The following is a 19,400-nucleotide window of genomic DNA, read 5'->3' on the forward strand; positions in this document are numbered from 1 at the left end:
TAAAGGCAATACACCCTGTCCTTGGTGACTCTTCATGACTGAATGCGAAGGACCAGTCAGATGGAAACAAATCGCTGTAAAAGATACACGAGGGTCAATAAGCGACTCGACTGTAAACGAGGGTGCGATCGGTACGTGATCGATACCTCAACGGCGCGTCTCGTCTGCTGCGGTAATTTCCCGATTCCTTCGCGCGAGATTTTTGCTGCAAGTACTTAGGTGGTTTCGTCGCTGCGAGTGAAAGAGACAACTGGCCCTACAGCTAGGCACTACTGAGGAACTATCTCGGATACAAACATAATGGCGATTCATCGGAACCCCCGCAAAAGCTGCATTGAAAACGCAACTCGAGGTTTCTACCTTGCGATGTTGTACATGTTCATCGTATTCCATGGCCCTCTGTCACTAGCAGGTAGGTAAAATGACATACCATTCTTGGTTTCCAAATCTCTATGCACGCACGTTGTATAATGCGTGTGATTATAGTCTGCTGCGACCCTTCAGAGGGATTGGCTGGTGGTGTCCACGCCTCCGTAGTTCGCGCCGCCGCCGCGATGGGGCATGGATTAGACACTACATTGAGTACAGTAAGTATCCTGGCCACCTATTCATTACTTCGACTTCAGTTTGTCCTGATGACCTGATTTCTATTCACTGGAATGCAGTGTTTGCATTTGCATCTAGTAGAGCTCTTGCAGCCACTGGCCATGGTGGAACGATTTGAGTTTTACGTGTAAACACACCCACACACCCACACACACCAACAGAACACACAAGAAAAGTGTCCAAAGCATGTATAACTGGTAGTCGGGGTAAGAGAATAGAGCTTCATTTAGGAACAAGAATGACGTCCATGACAAGAGGAAACCTATATTACGCAATAGGCACTACTCTACTCACCCTTATTGTATATACACCTGTTATATACCAATACCAACCATCCTGACTGGGCGCTAACCCTCCCCTTGCTATCTTCAGCAGATTGTTACATTTAGGACCGCTTCTGTGTAAGAATGTGAGATTTGTACCAGCCGTGCACAGAAATTGGACATGGATGAAACAGAAACAAAAACAAAATGGGGGATTGGGCAGGCAAAATACATTTCTGAAATGACGAAGGTAAAGTAGTGTTATGCATCCCGATGGCGAGCGACACCAACAAGGACAAGGAATAACGAATTGAAAAATGGCTGTTTATTTGAAAAAGAAACAAAAACAACGTATTGAATTTGGAGTACATGATGTGAGTCTGCTGTCAGATCATGGTATAACATGTTTTAAGAATCAATGGATTGATGTCTTGATTATCGATTCTTAAACATACTATACTGTATTTCTTTTAAAAGCAGGGGCAATCTGCCAGTACGGCCTAAGTTTTCAGAAAACCCAAAACACTGAATTGTCCACAAGCCTTGAAGGGAAAAAAGATTCTTCCGAGTTTTTCTTTTTCTTTTTCTTTTTCTTTTTTGGTGGAGTTGTACAGTTTGACTGATTTGCTTTAAAGTGGATTTTGCTTTTACACCAGCTTCGATGCATACTGCAGCTTTAGTTATGCTGCCGGTGTGTGAGGTAGAATAAAAGGTGCTTTCGGATTTGTGCAGCAGTCAAAGGACAGATACACAAAGCATGAGAGACACAAGTGTTGCATTCTCAACCGAAAATAGATAAGAGGCCATTGAAGCGAGAAAAACAAAATTGTTCTGCGTCTCGCTCTTTCTTTATTATTTGAGACAACAGTAGAATATAATATACCAGGCAGGTGTCTGACAGTGAAGAAAGAATGGAACTCGTGCTAGCAAATGTGAGTTGGAGACAATAAAAGGGTAGAGTACGTGCATGCATTAATAACATGCGTCGAGTATACGAATGATGATCTCATGGGACTATCGCGCCATAGATATCAATGCACAAGACTTTTTGAACATCTTTTTTTTTAATCAATCGCTTACTCTCACACATACATACATACATACATACATACATTACTCTCTTTATCTCTGTTGGACAGGAAAAAAAAATAACACGCCGTCATCAACACAATGGAATTTCGATTTCGCACGGAACTCGGTGATCATGCGGATATCACCTGTCGCGATCCATGGCGTTGCACGTGCATGTTTGCATTTTTTTTTTTTTTTTTTGAAGTCAGAGAAGATTCCTTCGTAAGCGGATTTTGCGAGATAATGATATTTATGCTGATGTCAATTAGCTGATTGAACGAGTGCTTCAAATTGTTAGTACAATATAGAGGCAGCCGAATTCCGTGAAAATTCATGTTTACGATTTAGGGCTATTAGGCTGCGTTCACATAGGAGTATACTATTCGGGTATTCGGGGCTCGTTTTCGAGGGCACGCGAATAGCTTGAATCGAACGATAGGATTTCCTAACACCGGTTCACATAAGAGGGCACTATTCGAAAGTGCCGAATAGCATAGAATAGGAAGGCATAGTGGGAATCGAGCTTGTTCATTTTTCTTGCAGCGTATACCGTCTCTCGTTTATGAAATAATGACAATTTTGGTCTGAATTTGCCCTTTAGCAAAAATAAGCATGTAGACTGACATTCTGATGCAGTTTAGAAATTGTTAATAAGATTTGTTGGGATGTAGGAGGAAGAAATCCTCACTGCATGCACGGGATGGTGAGTTGACGGTGCGGGTGACAATTTTGGTCTGAATTTGCCCTTTAGCAAAAATAAGCATGTAGACTGACATTCTGATGCAGTTTAGAAATTGTTAATAAGATTTGTTGGGATGTAGGAGGAAGAAATCCTCACTGCATGGGATGGTGAGTTGACGGTGCGGGTGATGGTGTACTGGGTGCCCGAATAGCGAATAGCGAATAGCGAATACCGAATACCGAATACTTCTATGTGAACGCAGCCTTAGGAACTGTGCCAAATGGTATATTTACTGCATTAGTCTGCCCCATTGATTTAACAGTAGGTTCATGTCATAGTCTAATGTGGTGATAATCATATCCGTTCTCGAAACGTAGCGTTTCAGGGGTGCCTGTTATGAGGCAGATAATGAAGTAATTGCACTTACACTTCAATTCATAAACTTGCTAAATGATCTTCATCATGCAAGTATGACGCATAAGTTATAAAAATTGCTGTTCTTGACAACCAGAAACACGGCTTGCCTTATATAGCAACAAGTGATGCATATTGATTCCAGTAGGTACCAAAATTTATCTGGTTTGGAGACATGTAGCTGTAAAAATAGCCTATCATAATAATTATATTTATGTCATCCTGCAAACAAACAAAAAAAAAATCCATTAATCTGGCTACATTTAGAACATGGCCTATTCGGCTCTTTATACATATGTGGGTTTTACTATCTGTGCTTAAGATGCGGATGCCCGCTGCGATTTGGACGTTTACAGAAGTTAACCTTCATATTCCAATACTTTTCATCGTGTTTATAGCAGCTGTGTTGACTCGTACCAGACGTGGACGCTTACGATATCAATACGGAATGCGGAACTGAATTTCAATAATGGATACGTAACTATTGTCTGTGGCTAAACCTGAGAATTATACTTGCCGAAATGACTAAACACGTTTGTTCTGCATGGTTGACCGTAACGAAAAAAAAAAAAGAACAAATCTTAATCGATACTTTACTTCATGCCGTTTCCTGTTTGTTTTGCTCCTATATTTTAACATTAATCGGATTTGTTTTTATCATCGGTATACCAGCATGGCAACATGGTCTTATACCCGTGCAGCCTAAACTAGCCAGACTACATGAATTGCCGGTCTCAGTGTAGAATATCTTTTAACATGAGAAGCGCATTTCAGAAAGACAAGCTTTCATGTCATCTTTGAGATACATTGTATTACTTGACTGGGGATGAATATTAATCTGTACACAAAATGTATAGATACACCATTTCGAGGACGTCTTTCTTAAAAACAAGTCAGGAGACAATTTGGTGTGATCTTAAAGGAAGTACTAGATGCAAAGGTATGTTGACATGAGTTGATTCCCTCAACATCTATGTGGACACGTGAATACATAAATACGTGCCACATATTTCATAATAATTTCCCCATTTTTCTTCAGTTAGCTTGGATACTTCCATAAAAAGGAACCTTCCTAATCAAGATTCTGCCCATATAATCCCATTCTGACATCATCTGTCAACCATTTCCAAAGCACTATAGTGATTAACAAAAGATACTGGAATGCACGTTTTCCTATAGACTGAGAATAGCTCGCATGTTTCCACGCTGCTAATGCAAGATTAACAAAAGAGTTTGCAGGAAAACACGCATATTATGTCCAGTCTTGTTAAAGGTATCCATTCCAATGTCTTTTGTTAATCATATACTAGTACTGTACTTAAAATGCTTGACATATATTAATGTCACTACATAACAGAATCTTGGTTTGCAAGTTTTGTGTGTGTGTGTGTGTGGGTGTGTGTGTGTGTGTGTGTGTATGTGTTTTCTGTGGGCGTAGCCATCAGATAATCTAAAGAAAAATAGTAGACATCATGATTACAATATATATATATATATATATATATATATGGCACATACCCAGGTAGGTCTATTCTTTTGGCCACATAAATGATGATGAAGGGTATTATCAATATAAGTCAACATGCATTTGCATTGCACAGTCCCTTTAATATAATGTGGTCAACTGAACGACGTACAGACATAGCTTCCTCTTCGTGCATATAACATCCTCGCTCCTGTCGGTATTTCTATTAAGCCTAAAATCGTATGCCTATACCTGTCAACAATGGTTATTCCTGGCGAGTATGGTTCTGTCTTGCTTATACCCCAACTTAAAAAAAAAAAAGAAAGAAAGAAGAAATGTTCGGGAGGATTGCTGTTGAGGTATGCCTATAAACGTACATATGGATATAAAGTTGATTGCGCTGCCAACCAAATCAGGATATATCTGGTTTGTAGAAGATACTCGTGTAAATGTTGTGCGTGTATATGCCGTACCTCGTATATACATAATTATACAGGGCTCCACACTAAATTTTATTTTTGGTGGCCCAAAGGCAAACATTCGACCTTTTTTATTGTCCCGATTAGGCCACCAAATTCTTCATTTCTGAAATTTTGGTGGCCCGACGTGCGTTTTTGGTGGCCCCGGGCCACCGGGCCACCGTTAGTGTCGAGCCTTGCATAATAATATATGCCATCCAACCGCAGTTATTCAACCGGCACTTTTTTTTTTCAAATCGCTCAATATTATTCTCTTACATAAATATATCGGACAATAACACACGATTGTTCTTGCGTTTCAAATCGAAATCTTACCACTCCAAACCACAAAACAACCATAGTCTTGCAAAGACTACATTATTTAGGCTATAAAAAACATCATATTTCATTCCCATCACTATGATAGTGATGTATTTTTTGTACCATCCAATATTTCTGTCGCTGGAAGGGAAAGTATGTCGCTCATCTGATTGCCTCTGATCACGGAGATTTTGAGATAGGTAGATCATCTATCTTTGTCAGCAAAGTTGGAGAAATAAAGACGCACGAAAAGACATTGCTCCTCCAATTTTAGTTTAACTTCTCTATCTTGTGCCTTATGAAGCATAACTTTATTATGTAAATATGCAAAAATAGTAATGATAGTAAATTCAGACAGGTTTATAACTATACCCCAAATACAACGCACTTCAAAGTGTCGTGCTTGAGCATATTTCGCTTATCTGGCCATGTACAGGCCTGCTTATCCTTTTAGCCGCCGATCTCGACATGGCCGGATATCGAGTAACTGAAGATGGTCTGTATCATAATGATATTCTTTATTTTCTAATCCTCTGGTAAATACCCAAATGTGCTGTAATTCGCAGAGTTTGTATTTCGTTTTTGGCCTATTCATATGGTATGGCCATTCGACAAGACTGGTACATGACTTCTGGAGTATACATTCCAGTCGAGCAGTGCGAAACTCACGATCTCTCTTTTATCTGTACTTCTCCTCGGGCCAGATTTTCACTGAGAAGAAAAAAAAAGGGGGGGGGTATGACTTCAATGACATGAATGAAGAATTCTACGGTTATTGCATTCAGAGTTCGTCTGCTTTGTTTTCTTTCTTTGTTTGATGACCTAGATAAAATGTAATAAATTATCACCTAGTAATGATGTGCCATCAGTGAAAATGTACAATAAAAGCAGTAAGTTTAATATGGAGAATGGAATTGGCAAATAATGGAACATTAATATCCTGTCATTAAACTCTGAAGGACAATATTTGCCCAATGTCAAAGAGGAAATTTTACAATAGTATTAAGACATCTATATCTGTAGGCATCTTTCAGTGCTTCATCATGCAAGTGATGACCGACGTTCAATCGCCAATACAGGGTGTTCAAGTTTTTAAAAAAAAGTCGTGTCATTACGGAAATAGAGGAGCTGGGCCTGGGAGTCATTTTGGGTGGAGACATTGGCTATAGAAATCTGTCCCATCCAAGAGCCCATTCCACACTGCAAAAAGTCCGGTGTTAAATATGAAACACCGAGCTGGTGTAAAGTTTCCGGTGCTCATTTATGGTGTTAGATTAACACCTCCGCGTGCCATTTCAAAATATGAAATTGTGGTGTTTTTTTTTTGAATAGTTTCTTACTTACTGTTATTGTTGATGTTGAACTTCAACAAAACGATCAAGAATTTTCCGATAAAGTACTTGATTTACCAAAAAAAAAGTGTGAACATAACACCACAGTAACACCAGTTAGTGTGGTCTCCTATTGAAGCTGGACGGGTATTATACCATTGGCATTAACACCAGCAGTATCAAATCAACACCATGCGATGTCATTGAATTAACACCAGCGCAGTGTCAAAAATGTCACCAGCTACAGTGCCCAATTAACACCACGAAGTGCTATAGGTGAACACTTTTCAACACCATCACAACGTACTTTCTACACCTGTGGGTGTGGTCCTCTATTGACACTTGATCGGTCTTAGATTTGACACCCATGATGTTAAATCTAACACCGATGTTTTTGCAGTGCAGTAGTTATATTTTTAAAGTATTATATACATAATCCTGATAGAACATGACAAGTCAATAGCTTTCTCTCTCTCTCTCTCTCTCTCTCTCTCTCTCTCTTTTAACATGTAATGTCGGTTGCCATAGAATCTGTATCTAATTTTGTAGCTGTCATTCTTGCTTCGAAGGTGATACAAGCAATGGGAACACCTTAACAGAAAACATTCCAAGATCTTACAACAGATCAACTGATATGTCGTAGTTCCAGTCTTCAACAACACATAAGTGAATCTGAGTTGTTGTTTTTTTAAAGTAGAAGTATAGTGACGTTCTTTATCGATTTTGTGAAACCCAACAGTGTTTGCGACGTGTGTACTTCTCTCTAACTCTTTTCTTAGTCTTGCCCTGCTATCTTCCAAGATATCGACACCCCAAAATTTTCCGAAATGCGCCAGAGACAGCAGCATTTGAAAATGATTGTGTCTAGATTGTGAATTATCATACACGGGAAGTTGTTAAATAATGAGATGGTCCCTTCGAAATTGGAACCATAGTCTTTAAACTCATTCTCGTTTAATTCGCTTAGAATTTTGACCCGAGTTTATATTCATATCATTCTATGGTGATTTTTATTTAGTTTCGTTGAGAAAAGGTCACAACGACATATACTTCGTTCCGGAGTATATTGTATTACTCTCTTCCTCACTCCCTCTCTCTCACATATATACACACAGTATATAATTATGTACAATTACTGATCATTTGCATATATATACATATATATATATATATATATATATATATATATATATATACATATACATATACATATTATGTATGTAGATAGATAGACAGACAGATAGATAGATTCAACTGCTGATCATTTGTTAAGAGTTTAGTGCCTTTGTGTAGGAGTCTTCATGGGCAATGAATAATACGTGTCCTTCAAAATTATTTCAGACGGGAATAATATATCGCAAATAGAGACACTATTTGTCACATCGCGACGCGCACTGTTAGTCGACGACAAAAGGAAGAAGTCAAACGTAGGTTAGCCAAGTTGACGAGGGGTCAACTTTTTCCAGCTCTTTGTTAATTTGTTGCCAGTTCAACCAAAGTGTATCAGCACGTTGTATAGCGTTAAGATGGCGGAGAATATAATCATGTTGACGACTTAAACCTATTTTGATTTCACACCACTGATTGTCTGTCTTATCTCTTTTAAGGGTGAAAGGTTACTGTTGCTAGACATTATAGACCCCAAAATAATTCTTGTAGGATATCTTTGAGCAGCAACCAAATGAGTTAATTTTATACCATCACTTCACCAAGGTAATTTGCATGATAATGCGTTTACGACTTTTATTAATATTCGATGAAAACATGAAAGAAGACAACTGTGAAATTCAATTACTTTTATCATGTTAAGTCTTATTTTTATAAAACTTCCTGTATTTTGTTACAGTGTTTTCACTCTGTTTATAAATATAATCTTTAAGTGATAGTGTAGCACATGCACTTTGAATAATTCTTGCTTCAAACACGTAACGGCCTGTGGTTCCTCCGCTTCACCATCTACTGTATGGTTAGTGGTTTAGCGCGTTTAAACGTCTCCTCAAATCAGTAAAGCGGCCATTTGTGTTGCCTTCTCATCTCATTCTCACAGCTGTCTCCGAGCCACCGGCAAGCAATGCCTCCTATCAAATCCCTGACATCAAGGTTCGCTTACTTGAGGGAATGGACGCACATGAGGGAATCTTAGAGGTGAGTTACTCTTTATTATACCTAAATGCTACATCATTCCAGGATGAGCGAATACTTTGGCATGAAGACCTGAAATAGGTCTACTATTATGGGATCAATATACCTCGGTCACTTATGATTATATCTGGAACATCACTTAGGTCTATAAGTTTTTTTTTTAAAATCTGATTAGTTGATTTGATTATGTGCTCATTTTCCCATAAAATTAACACAATAGTCAATATCAAACAAAATGTGCAAACGTAAATGCGAGATGCAAATAACGCCGAGTCTATAACATGATGTTCGTTTTTGTAACGTGATGTTCATTTTCATAAAAGCGAAGAAAATTATAGACATATTCGACTATGAGAAATGTAACTTATGTCGGTCATAATTGGGGCTTCCAAAAATAAGACGAAAAGATGATTCAAATGGGTTATGCGATGAGTCGAGTGCATGGCTGTGTCTGTGCAGAAATACAAAACTATATTGTTAGATATATTCTGAAGCCCCAGTTATGCGACACAAGTTACAGTGTTTTAAAAGTGAGTAGGTAGGTCTATAGTTGAGATGTGGTTGCTTGTTTGCTTGTCGTGAATCACAGCGAGATTTGTTTTGACAGAGGAAGCGCAAAGTGATTTGAAATCTAATGACTTTAACTTTTGGAGGCGAAAAGGCTTGTAATGGCCAACAAACCGAAGCGGCAGACGAGTGAGGAATTTCACAACCATGTGCCAAGATGCCGTAATGGCTGCATGTGTGATAATCTGGTATTGCCCTAAACATCCTCCTTTACATAAAGCCCTGCTCAGCCGTCATTTTATTATGTTTGACTGGATACTGTAATATTTTGTATGGTGGTATTAGTCACAGCAAAAGTGGATGGTCATATCAAGCGAGGCAAGCTTCTGTCATCCATTTCCATGTTGTAGCTTCATGGTCCCATACAGGTTGCCAGAGTTTCCGCTGCCAGATCGAACATTAACACGTAAAAACAAAATTTGATGTCACTAGAAACTAGGTATTACATATGGTGGTACTACTTATGAAAAGTTATTGAAACATGGTGTAAACCAATGTTCACCCCATGGTATATTAATAAATCAGTCCTTGGTTGTAGTGTTGTGTACCATGGGCTTTAATAGTCGAGGATTACATAACACTAGAAACGTTGAAGCACATAATCCATGCTATATTATTTATGGGCTTTAATAGTTTGTTTGATAAATCATCATTGTTAGCATACTGTGCAAACAAGTGCTTACATTTTTCGACTCTGTTCGTTTGTTTTACCTCAGTTTTACCACCGGCAGAATCAGGGCTGGGTCTCAGTATGCGGCGAAGCCATCCAATTGGAAGATGCCGATGTTGTCTGCAGGGAACTGGGCTTTCACGGAGCAGACAGCCTCACCAATGTGACCCGGTCCATGAGTGAGTCTGCCCCGAGGAATACTAATTCTCGAGGAATTCCTGCCACGTTACATCCTTACCACATCCCTCTAGTGAAGTTTCAAATTTTCCTCTTTGCCATGTTCTATATCTACAAAAGAAATCATAGTCATGTTCTGGTAAAGAAGTCATGATGGTAGTGAAACGCAGTTATGTGCATATGGGACTAATAAGTATACTTGGAAGTCATGTCCATCCCGTATTAGAAAGATAGGCCTACACAGCACTGCACACCAACTGAAATTATTTCATGAATCCGTCCGTCAAAGTAATTGACACTACTTTATTGGACTACAAGGAGTGGACTTTTTGAGATACTTTAATGTCACACCAGTTGACACCACACCAACGGGTATACTTCAGTTTGTTTTGTTTTTCTTTATATTTGTTTTGTTATAATAAAGACCCTTTTTCTTGAGAACAACAAATAGGGTAAGCCCCGAGTTACTCCCATGATTGAACGGAAGGTGATTATAGGTCTTGCGTTTGTCAGTAGCGACCCACAAGTCAACACACTCATGAGGGGCGAGAGAAGTTTACCCTCTGTCGACTTTACACCACGCAGCATCACCGACTAACACAAGTTACCACCACCTGGCATTGTCTTTTCTCCAGAGTCACGATCATAACCAGATATGAATAAAGTAATACTAATCGTTCTATCATGTCCCCACTTTGAAAACAATGAGTCGACGATCACTCATAATATTTGTGGGTGTATGATATACTGTCTCCATCACTAAATAGACAAACAAAGAAACAAACCAAAGAATGCAACGATAACAACACGAATGTATTATCGATTGGAAATCCCCCATGTCACTTGATACATCAGGCGTTAAAGACGAGACATCGACCTACAGCAAGAAGAGTGTCGAGAGCGAGGTGGGGATGTTAATTTGTGCCAGGACCTTGATGAACCATACAATCCCACCACTTGGTGGGGGGGGGGGGGGGGGGGGGGAGGGGAGGAGGGGAATGTGTTGATGTGCTCGTAAGATGGAACTTTGCATAGGTCTTGAAGGATACGCATTCTATCTGCGCAGTAATACAACAGCTTTTTGTCACTACCTATTGCAAGAAATGTTCCGCTCTTGGGTAATAATAGAAAGTTTGTACATGGACCATTGTGGGTTGTCATGCTTGAATTGTAGGCCTACCTACTCCTGTCCATGGTGTGGAAGTTGAATAAAGTTACTGCAGCAAAATTGGTAGCTACCACAATGAGTGAGAAGGCTAATGCTTCCATGATATATGGAGATTAAAGAATTCCCCCATTTGCAGCAGTTTACCTTATTCAAGCTTTTCTTCTATTAAAGCACTCCCCCAACATACACACCACGTATGTCTTTATGTAAAGTTTTGATTGCTTCGAGTATTCTCTTTTGCCCGTTTTACTCTGTTGTATTATTTGGGTATTATTTTGTTACACATTTCGTTCTCATTTGTTTAAATTTCGTCGTGTCCCTACATATTATTCTGTCATTTCATCAGGCGGGGATGCTCTTTTACACGTGTGGTGCGACACAACCGACGGGCAGCGCCACCAAGCATTGGATGAATGCAACTTGAGTGGCCTCGTCAACAGCACACAGTGCAATAACAAGGCGCCAAAAATATCATGTACGTGTAATATTATGTTATCATTCCATTAAAGATACATTGTAGTTCATGTTCACTTTGACTCCAGTGATACAATGAAGTAAAAATCAAACCACAGAACAGTGATAGTTTCATTAATTTCACCCCTAAAAACTGAGATTGTTGAGTTTCAGTATAGTCTTCGCATCAACTACAATAACATTAACCATTTTCAAATTAGAAAAGGTATTGATAACATTCCCTCCTTGATGTAATCTGCACTATGTTTTTGTAATGATATGAAAAAATGCAATTATCATGTATCCCTGGTATTAACTTATTTTCATAGGCTCGAATTCACGAAGGTGCACATGGTACAATCTTCGTCCATAGCTTAAGATATGGACAAAGACCGTAGTTTTGTAAGGGGCGCCAAGTGTCGCATGACCTACATGTATTTTGTTACGAAATCAGTCATTTCGTCGAGTAACATTTCGTAACGAAATGAACATTTCGTCAACGAAATGACTGATTTCGTAACAAAATAGGCCATGCGACACTTGGCGCCCCATACAAAACTACGGTCTTTGTCCATGGTTTAATCCATGTACAAAGATTATACCACCTTCGTGAATTCGGGCCTTAGAGTTTTAATCAGGGGCGGATCCAGGAATTCCGTAATGAGGGGCGCCTTTACAAAATTTTATAAAATTAAGGGGGGCGCACGTGCACGCCCCCCCCCCCCCCCCAGTTTTTCTTTTTATTTCTTTTGTTTAAAAAAAAAACACACATAAAGGAGCGCGCGCCCGGTGCGCCCCCACCTGGGTCCGCCACTGTTGATAATCCTTTCAGTGCTAAATGACTTGGGTTCATTAATATTGTATGTTCAAACTAAGAGGAGAATTGCTATTCAATATCATTATTTGCCTCGTTCAATTTGTGAATTCAATCGCGACTGATATTCTTGTTTCGGGAAACATGAAATTTAAAGATCTTTTCATTTGTCTATAATGAATTGAACTTTCCACCGCTCAATCTGTGCAACTTTGTTATTCTTATTATTTTGGGGGGTATATGAGAGTCATCAAAACGTGGAGGAGAGGTTCTCTTCAGACTTATGTGCAAAGTTAAGTTTACACGTGTTAATTTTGGTTTAAAATGCATTGACGTGTCTTACCAAAGCAATTATTACTACTCATCAGATTCCTTGAAATTTCCACAAAAATGATCGAGACACCTTATAGTCCACAAACTCCACTGGAATCACCTGGCGGTGACACAGCCTTAACCCTCTCAGAAACAACATCCCAAAATGGCATTAACAGTATGCTAACCAGGTTTTCCATGGCATCGAGAGAGTTAAGCAGATGTTTTACCCATTATCATACATTTCTAAGACTTTGCATCTATATCCTCTTCAGTTACATGTAGTATATAAAAATCCTGCGTTCTTCTGAGCAAAGGGTATTTTTGGGAGAGTCAAATATACTTACATAGCAAAGAACGACTGATTTGAAGTTGCCAATGTATCCTCATTCAGGAACGAAATCCTCATAATTGAAAAAAGAATTCCCCTGTACCTTGTCACTTTTCGCGATCAAATATTGACTTCATCTTTGTGGAATAACATCTATAAGAAAACTATTCGAGCGGTAGCTCAGCGGCTAATTTTATGTAAATTTGCCCCCAAACGTAACAATGCTCTGGTAGGCACATCTATTCTTTGTCTGTTTGCCTTTATTGGCGACTGTCTGAAAGAGTGAGTTTGGGCTGTTTCGGCGTTTAAACACGACCCTTCCATAAAGCGTGTGCTCTTCGACGGAATAATGATATTTTGCGCTTTTCGCTACATGATGGAAATCCATGCATGGAAAAAAATGAACCTAAGCTTGCAGTCAGCGTCTTACATATAAAATACAAAGTTGTTTCCCGACTTGTCCTAAAAAATAAGACACTTAATTAGTTTTGCATTCCTGTAAACGGTTTTAATTGCCATAGAAACTTTTAAAAAGGACAAAGAAAACATTCTTTTCGAAACACTGATCTTGTTAATGTTTGTTTTAACGTTATCTGCGTCGTGTGTGCAGTGCTCTTGTCGATGTCTTGTGTAGGCCTACTGATCGGGACTGATCATGGAAAGGAACATGTTATTGTTCTTTTGTTGCCTGTGTATCATTTGATATATCAAATGCATGTCAAATTCCACATTTTTTAATATTCTGTTTGAATTGAACTTGATTGAATTGTGTATGTTTGTGTGTATGCATGCGTGTTCTTGTTTTTGTATGGGTGGGTATATTTCACTGTTTGTAAATGAAATACTAGAAAACAGATATCAATTAGAGAAAACACCCGACATCTCTGTCTGCGCCAATGAGAATTCATCGTGATGATATGTTAAAAACAGAATTTCTGCTCTTCTTCGACCAGGTTTGACCACGAGGTTGTACGGCGGGAGCGACGAGTCCAGCGGGCGTGTCCAGGTGTGGTCCGATGGGCAGTGGGGGAAAGTGTGCAGCTCGAGTTTTGGCGCGAATGAACAGAGGGTCGTCTGCGCAGAGCTTGGATATATGTACAGAAGCAACAGGACGTACAGTGCCAATCAGTTTAAAGTAAGCCCAACGTATCCAGCTATTCTGGTTCATATGATCACTCTCTGGATATTTATTCCCATTGTCTTCTCCAGAACTGCTCAAAACACCTTGAAGTAAAACAAATTATACATCAAGTGACAAATGACAAATCATTCACAGATTTCTTACATTCACGGTATGATGCTATATACGTTAATCATGCTGGAGCTTCACGAGTAGCTCCACGGTTTAATCAAAATCACTCGCTGTTAATTCAAATCTCGTATGTGTTACCGGTAATCTATTTTTATCACTGCAGAATCCTGATGACAATTACTCCATCCGAGATGTGTCCTGCTCGGGAACAGAGGCCAAGATTGTCGACTGCGATGTCACCATGTCGACGTCGGATTCGTGTCCGGACAATTTCGTTGACGCCATTGCTATCTGCACTAATAAAATGTCAGACCCAGGTACTCCTATTTTTTTGTATTACACTGCTACTTAGAGTAACCACAACAAAATATTTGCGCGTATGTATATACCACCATTCAAAGAATAAACTGAGATTAATCAATTTCAGGAATCACGTATATCATGTTACCATGTTACAATATAGCAAGAAATTAGATGGCAGGGAGGAGAAGGATGAGAAAGAGGAGGAGGAGGGGAAGGAGGAGGAGGAAGAGGGGGTGTTTGTCTTGCTGTATAAGGCCCTAGTCAGAACGCTCTTGGAATATTGCTCTGGGAATATTGCTCTTTATGAAATGATCGTCCAAAGAGTGATGCAAAAAACTTGAATCGGTTCAGAAGATAACGACTAAGTTGGTATACCTGAAGTTAAATCAATATCATAATTATTCTGAGAGATTAAAATCTTTGGGGATTCCATCCCTAGGGTATGGACGTAAACATGCAGATATGATTCAAGTGTTTTGCATGATATAGAAGATTTTGATCCAGCTGTTCTCTTTGTTATTATACCGTTCAAGTCACACGCGGTCATAAGTTTAAGTTGTATCAAGGAAGGTGTTGAACTAGTAAGAGGTTAAACTCCCTCAGCCACAGAATAGTAAATTATTGGAATGGCCGTTGTGCGGAAGCTGTCAAGGCAACTAAGCTCAATGATGACTGGAAACAGAACCATAAAAAGGTGTAATCCAGATTGCATAATGATCATCCCATGGATATATCACACTGAACTCCTCGGGATCACGATTGGGTCCTTTGAAGGTCCCTCTACAAGTCTTTGACTCACTGGGCGACATCGTAGGTAATTCAGGTCATACAGGTAATGGACGATGATCAAGACGGAGAAGATGATAACAACGACGAAGATGGACGAGCAGAAAAAAAAATATTCAGGGTAGATGCTGAGATAAGCCGAAGCAGTTCTTGATTAGAAGATGGAAGACAATAGGCATAGAAACTATTACATCTGGTTACTGCCATAGAACAATTTCACATCAATGATGGAGGTCCATTATCACGTTTAACGTCAGATCTCATTCTGCTTCATCTAGTTACTTTTCATATACTTTTTCTCCTTCTTACTGCCGTTTGTCCACTTTAAATCTGTGGGAACAATCCATTATAGTATTATTGTATTTTGATGTAAAATAGAATAAAAATTCTAGGGATTATGGGAATAGAAATGGCATGTCGAATGAATTTATCCAACTTGTGTATGAACCTTTGTAAAAGACATGGTATTGAATTTCGTAATTTTCACTCTTCTATGCGTATTTGTGAATCTGTGCTAGGTTTGTTGATTTCGTGTTGGAACAGAATTGTAAGAAGAAACAACATATTCTTGTGAAACTTGACGACTGATGAAGAAACGTTTAAATCCGTGAGAATGAACGGTATGGATTGTAAAAATGATGAGACTAGGCCTATAGTCTATGGGAAACTTGATCGAATCTGACAAAATATCTGTAGATTCAAGCGATTAAAATGTCAAAAACACTTGTACTTTCAGGCATGCCGCCTTATTTGTCGGTAAAACTGGAAGGCGGACAATGCGACTACGAGGGCCGAGTGGAGGTGTACGACGGCAGCGAGTACGGCACCGTATGCCAGGACTACATCACCGATATGGACGCGCAGGTCATCTGCCGACAGCTGGGCTTCGAGGCCGAGGGAGCTGAGGTCGTGCCATGCTGCGACGTTTTCTCGGGTGCCAGGGTTGGCGTCCCCGACCTCTTCGGCATGCTCAACTGCACTGGGGATGAGCTCAGCATCGGTGAGTGCCCACACCCGACCCCGGGGTCGCGCAAGGGATGCAGCACGATTCGACACACGAACGACGTGGGAATACGCTGTCAAGGATGTCATCCAAGTAAGCTGTTCTTCAGTTCTTTTGTTTGTTTTCTTAAAGAGAGAAGGATTGTAATGAACATACTTTAAACCAATTCGCTTCACACTGGCACTAGTTCGACGGTCCAGGACTATTTACTTTTTAAGGAGTAGACCCGTTAAAAAATGGAAAAGCTTGGTACCCCTTCTTCATCTCTCCCTCTACACACACATACACACTTTTCATAACCAGTGATATGTCAATCTATATATGTGTATGTTTTGATTAAATCAATGTGTGCTGCGTTGTTTCAACGCGTCACTATATACGCAGTGATATACCTTCACGATTATTTAATTTCTCGTAAGCTGGTAATAATACCCTTTATTGTAAAGGTTGTCTTCTATTCAAGTAAAGTAGCGCTGTCTCAAGGAAAAAACCAAATGATGGGAAGGACTTATTGTGTTAATATGTGTTTGTGTGTGTGTGTGTGCGTGTGCGTGTGTGTGTGTGTGTATACGTATACTTGCCCTTCTATCCCAAAAGACACGGCTGTTATCTCTTATTGCGTTTATTTCCACTAAATAACAGGAAAGCCCAACGTCGCGGCTATCATTGCGGGCGTCGTCGCCTTCGTAGTGGTCACCATCGTGGTCGCGGTGGTCATCTGGTACGTGTGCTGCATCCCAAAATCCCTGTACCAGCAGGCCCGCAACGAGAAGGAGGACGACGACGAGCCCGACCCCGAGCTCGCGGTGGCGGAAACCAAGGCTGACGATGATAACGATGACGATGCGAAGCTCGAGAACGGGAAGCATCCTGTGGCTGTGGCGGTGGCGGACGAAGACCATACCATGATTGAGACCGACTTGAACGATGACGACTTGAGGGAAAGGAATGCGGATGAAGAGACGAAAGAGATGGAAGAAGGCGTGTGATGTCAGCGCGAAGATGTAACACCCAGCTATGCATACATTTCTATTTCTTCCCACTCCGTTGACCAAAAAGAAAGAAAGAAAGAAAATATACATTATTTTTTTATGCAGACAGAATAAGGGGAAAGAGAGAGTATGATACATAGATAAATAGCTAGATAGACTAATAACTAATAGATAAATTCACTATCTTTTATCGACATTCCATGTACGTGAATCCTCATCGGTGCCTTATTGTTGAAGCAGGAGCCGTCGATTCTCTCAAAACGTCAAATATTTATCGTGCAGATCAGTCTTTTTGAATTTCATCGTCATTTTTTCGTACTAAATAGTGCAAAGGTCTTTGTTGATGATTGCGACCTATTGCAAACTTTGAGGGAGCTTAACCTCAAATGTTTATGTCTGAACTTTGGGAGTATGAGGTGAAATGTTGTGGAAATATCGTTTTATTTGTAACTATGGAATGAAAAGTTTGACAATTTGGTGGGTTTTTTCTTTTTTTTTTTCTTTTTGTCGTCGAATATAAATGGTTTTCCAAGTGCATAGCTAATTTATTGCGCGCATGCCTTGGTAAATGCATGGACCCTAAATATGGTCCATGGTAAATGCAAGTGTTTTTAGGTGTCGGTGTAAACATGATAGGGTCCATGGTGAAAGTATCACAGGAAAGGCAAATGTGCAGTGTATTCAGATACTAGTAGTTGTCCAGGTGTTGGTGTTAGGGTGTTATAATGTTTGATCACTTTCAATATTCTGGGTTTTCTTTTCTATCTTTTCTTGTGTTATTACTGTTATTGTTATTATAATTATCATTATGATGATGATGATGATGATGATGGTTATTATTATTGTCATCATCATCATCGTCATCTTCATCGTCGTGGCTCATTGTGGTAGCCATGATAAAAATGGAGCGAGGTATCAGATACGATCTGTGAAAGATTTCCAAGATGTTTATCGACAATTTAATTGAAAAACTGTGGAATGTATGTGCATCCTGCTTGCTATATGTAGGCAAATGCCGACAATTGTTTTATATTGTTGTTGTTGTTGTTGTTGTTGTTGTTGTTGTCGAAGTGACTTAAAAACTGGAACTGCGTCGTACTTTTCCTAACTGTGCTGTTGCTGAAAGAAGGGACAAAAAAAGAAAGAAAGAAAATGAAAACAAAATCTTTGCAACATTGTCCCGTATATACTTTACTAGTCCTTCATTGGCGTATCGTCCAAATGCAAACTTTTGTTTTCTTCTTACATACTAGTGAATGCATCTGTATACACAGTAATTCACTTGCTGCTACCGCCTGTTTTCTCATGAAGGAATAATTGATATGATACAGAAATGTCATGATTAGTAGCCTGTATCACGAGACTTGAATGGAATTTATAGCAATCTGAGTATCTGATTTAGTTTACGGTGGTTTTGAGTGAAATATTTGCATGGTAGGGTTTCATCACCTTCATGCGATGCATGGAGATGTATCTGCAAGAAAATATTAATAATGAAAAAAGTTTCAAGCCACTTTTGATCTATCGTTTTCTTGTATGGATTTATTTCTGATAGCCAAAGATCATTTCCATGTTGTGTTTGGCAATGATCAGTAGAATCTTAATCACGTACAAGTGTATTTATGTTGATAGGTCAAATTGATTTGTTGAACCGTCAAATTGATTTGTTGAACCATTTTGCGTTGAAGGGGTTGTGTTGTGCAACAATTTTGCGCGTGCATTAAAGGGGAAGTTCAGACTATTTTCATAGTTTCGTATCATGTAGTATAGTACATAAGTACATGTACATAAATCGACAACTCCAGTTATAGATTTGTGT

The 19,400-nt window shown here is 39.4% G+C and overlaps 1 protein-coding gene across 1 annotated transcript; it reads left to right on the plus strand.

The window, feature by feature from the left end:
• Positions 1 to 300: 300 nt before the first annotated feature.
• LOC139744044 (neurotrypsin-like) lies at positions 301 to 17,578 on the plus strand. The gene is made up of 8 exons (XM_071654503.1): positions 301 to 412; positions 8,659 to 8,756; positions 10,037 to 10,169; positions 11,682 to 11,810; positions 14,199 to 14,380; positions 14,661 to 14,814; positions 16,323 to 16,682; positions 17,232 to 17,578. The coding sequence occupies exons 1-8, from the start codon at positions 301 to 303 to the stop codon at positions 17,576 to 17,578; spliced, it is 1,515 nt and encodes a 504-aa protein (XP_071510604.1).
• The last annotated feature ends 1,822 nt before the right edge of the window (positions 17,579 to 19,400 follow it).

Source organism: Diadema antillarum, unplaced genomic scaffold (assembly GCF_040938485.1).
Source record: "Diadema antillarum isolate AM-2024a unplaced genomic scaffold, OU_Dant_1.0 seq00001131_RagTag, whole genome shotgun sequence".
Classification (NCBI taxonomy): Eukaryota; Metazoa; Echinodermata; class Echinoidea; order Diadematoida; family Diadematidae; genus Diadema; species Diadema antillarum.